The sequence below is a fragment of the Arachis ipaensis genome, chromosome B1, assembly GCF_059453495.1.
Source record: "Arachis ipaensis isolate K30076 ecotype BB chromosome B1, ASM5945349v1, whole genome shotgun sequence".
Lineage (NCBI taxonomy): Eukaryota > Viridiplantae > Streptophyta > Magnoliopsida > Fabales > Fabaceae > Arachis > Arachis ipaensis.
In genome coordinates, this window is record NC_142436.1 from 127,390,816 (window position 1) to 127,394,104 (window position 3,289).

At 47.2% G+C, this 3,289-nt stretch overlaps 1 protein-coding gene across 1 annotated transcript; it reads left to right on the top strand.

Moving 5' to 3' along the window:
• The first annotated feature begins 815 nt into the window (after positions 1–815).
• LOC107610550 (uncharacterized) lies at positions 816–2,797 on the top strand. Its single transcript, XM_016312593.1, has 2 exons — positions 816–1,920; positions 2,121–2,797. Exons 1-2 carry the CDS (start codon positions 816–818, stop codon positions 2,795–2,797), a joined length of 1,782 nt encoding a protein of 593 aa, XP_016168079.1.
• Positions 2,798–3,289: the final 492 nt, after the last annotated feature.

Here is a 3,289-nt window from a genome sequence, read left to right on the forward strand (position 1 = left end):
ATAAAAGAATACATGCATTCATGTGGTAAGAATAAGAAACAACAACCTCATTACCTTGGGTTGTCTTCAATCTTCCCATCCATGGGTATTTCTGTGGTGGTCCTTTAATGACTTCCACCTTTGAGTTGCTCCATACCTCAGAGATGACAAAGCTTTGTCACCAAAAGAGTGTGTAATAAGGGCTTTTTTATATAAATAATCATTGGAAACACTTTATTTCCGAGAATACACATGCCTCGAAATTATTTCTAAAATACGCATGCCCATATCAAGAGCATCGGCCACGAAATGGAGATGCACACCATTTCACAACCAGCGCCAGCGAAATGGAGGAGAGAGGTGCTTGGTCCAACTCAACCCTGGCGCACACGAAATGGAGAGCCATTTAGTGGCTGCCACCCACGAAATGGGACGAGAGCCATGTTGTGGCTGCCATCCACGAAATGGGGAAATTCTGGGGCGGCGGCCACGAATTGGAATGAACTCACGTGTACCGCCCACGAAATGAGACCAGAATTTGGCTATATAAAGGCTCGCAGATGACCCGAAAGAAGGCAGTATCTTCACTCTCGTCTCACTCTCAAAAGTTGCTCTCAATTCTTCTCCCTCTTTCTTTCTTAAAGAATTTCTGGTCTTAAGATTTAGTTGCTATTTCTATGGCTTCGGAGAACGTTTACGTGATTATATATCCAAACGGTGAAATCTCTCATACAGCAGAAGGTATTACATTCGTTTGCGATGATCCACTGTGGATAATGATTCCACCATAGACATCGTTGCAAGAGTTGAAGAATCTGATTCTGATGCATACCGGAATGGTTGGAAAAAAAGAAATCAGGAAGCTGACTTACAAGATGCCTGTTGCAGTGGCCAACTCGTTTTCCTATCAAAAAATGCAAATAAAATCCGATCAGCATGTGTCGATGATGTTTTCTTACCATCGCAGCATAGGAAGCATCTATTCGTTGGAGCTTTGTCTGAATCTTCAAGAAATTGGTGGAAGCTCATCCAGTTCGAATAATGTGGAGGGTGTGAGAAATGTTGGGGCGGCTGATTTTGTTCTGGCTCGGGATACTAGTAGGGCCTCAAGTCCAAGTTTCAACGCGTTCGTCCCGCGGGAACAGAGTGCTGGTATTCGTGTAGCACGCCCCGCCCCTTCTACACATTTTGGGGTCGATATGGTTCTTGATGATGCTATTGCAGATTCGTCTGACGAGGATGACATTGAAGATTTCAGTGATGGTGAGGCAGAAGCCGTTCCGGAGACGCAGCCTCTGCATGAAAATGCTGTTCCGGCAACACGGGTTGAACCGGTAGGTGGTGGTGTATCATCAACCACTCCAGCACACTACCTGTCCCTAAATCTTGGAGCAATGCATTCCAGTAACGCAGAGGACGGACCGAGCAACTACCCTTTGTCAGGAGAGATGGAGCTCGAGATTGGGTTAAAATTTCCTAATCGGGAAACAGCGATGCTAGCAGTCAAAAACTACAACATCCTCAGGAGTGCAGAATATAAGGTGGTAGAGTCAGACCAAACTAGGTACGTATGTCGATGCAAGCAGTTCGGGGATCAATGTCGCTGGATGGTACGGGTTGCGAAGACGAGATCCTCTAGATTTTGGGAAATCCATAAGTACGTAGGGCCTCACAGTTGCTTGGCAAGTTCAATGTCTCAAGACCACGCTCAACTTGACAGCAATGTCATCTGTCAGCACATATTTCCCATGGTGCATGCTGATGCAACAATATGTGTAAAGGTATTGCAAGGATCGGTAGAGTCAGCGTACGGTTACAAGGTGTCATACAAGAAGGTTTGGCACGCGAAGCAAAAGGCAATCGCAAGGATCTATGGCGATTGGGACGAGTCGTATGACCAGCTGCGTAGATACCTCACTGCTCTGCAGGCTTTCGTCCCAGGTATTAGTTGCGTTTTATTATCGAATGGTCTTTGATATTTACTGTCCTTTGAGTCCTTAACATGGTAATAACTTAGTACGCATTTTCGCACCAGGGACAATTGTTGACCTCGAAACGCGACTTATTATGTCGGAAACACACTCGATCGTGAGAGTGTCATGTTCCACCGGTTTTCTGGTCGTTCCCTTCATGTGTTGAAGCTTTTAGGCACTGTAAACCACTGGTGTCAGTGGATGGAACACACCTGTATGGTAAGTACGCAGGCACCCTTCTCATGGGCATAGCACAGGACGGCAATAACAACATTCTACCGGTGGCTTTCGCACTAGTTGAGAGAGAGAACACAGATTCATGGTACTTCTTCCTCACCAATTTGAGGAGGCATGTCGCAACTCGGCCAGGAGTTCTGCTTATATCCGACAGGCATGCGGCAATAAAGGCCGCATTGGAGCGTGAGGGGTGTGGATGGGAACACAATGTGTATTGTGTACGACATATTGCCTCCAACTTCGCAACCAGTTTCAAGAGTAAGGAAGCCAAAAGACACCTGGTGAATGCTGCATATTCGAAAACGCAAGAGCAGTCGCAGTACTACCTAGAGCTTATTAGTAGCGAAGATCCGGTTACATCTCCGCAGATGATGGAGTGGATCCAAGGGTTAGAGCCACCTAAATGGCTGCAGCACCTTGATGAGGGCCGGCGATATGGTCACATGACAACCAATCTTTCTGAGTGTATCAACTCCGTGCTGAAGGGTACTAGAAATCTACCAGTCTGTGCAATTGTGAAGTCTACTTACCATCGCCTGAATGAGTTGTTCGTCCTCAAGGGTCGGCAAGCACAAGCGCAGATTGCAAGCGGTCAGGTGTTCTCATAGTTCTTGCAAAAAGCCATACTAGCGAACCGTGAGGGGATTCCGCAGATGTTAGTGACGTCGTACGATAGGAATACTACTATTTTTACGGTCGATGAGATAGCTGCTGTAGGGATGCAGTCACGGTTCCGGGTTAACCTTCAGTACCGCAGATGTGACTGTGGTTTCTTCCAGGCGTTACACTATCCCTGTGCACATGCCTTGGCTGCCTGCACATATGCGAGATTGGACTGGCAACAGTACGTTGATTTAGTCTACCGTGTTGAGAGTGTGTTTCGGGTATACGAAAAGGAATTCCAGCCAATGCTGGATGAGGAGATGTAGCCCCCTCGAGAAGGACGCCGTCTTCGTCCCAACCCCCTCTTACGACGTTCAATGGAAGGACGTCCGATGTCTACTAGGATTCGAAATGAAATGGACGACGTTGAGCCGGGACCAGGTAAGAGGTGCGGCCTTTGCAGGACACCAGGACATACCAGGCGCAATTGTCCGCAT

Excerpts from the sequence above, each read along its gene's own strand:
- LOC107610550 (XM_016312593.1), top strand. The coding sequence starts at position 816 with ATGGTTGGAAAAAAAGAAATCAGGAAGCTGACTTACAAGATGCCTGTT. Across the intron at positions 1,921-2,120 it reads TCTGCAGGCTTTCGTCCCAG|CTTTTAGGCACTGTAAACCA; the intron begins GTATTAGTTGCG and ends CATGTGTTGAAG.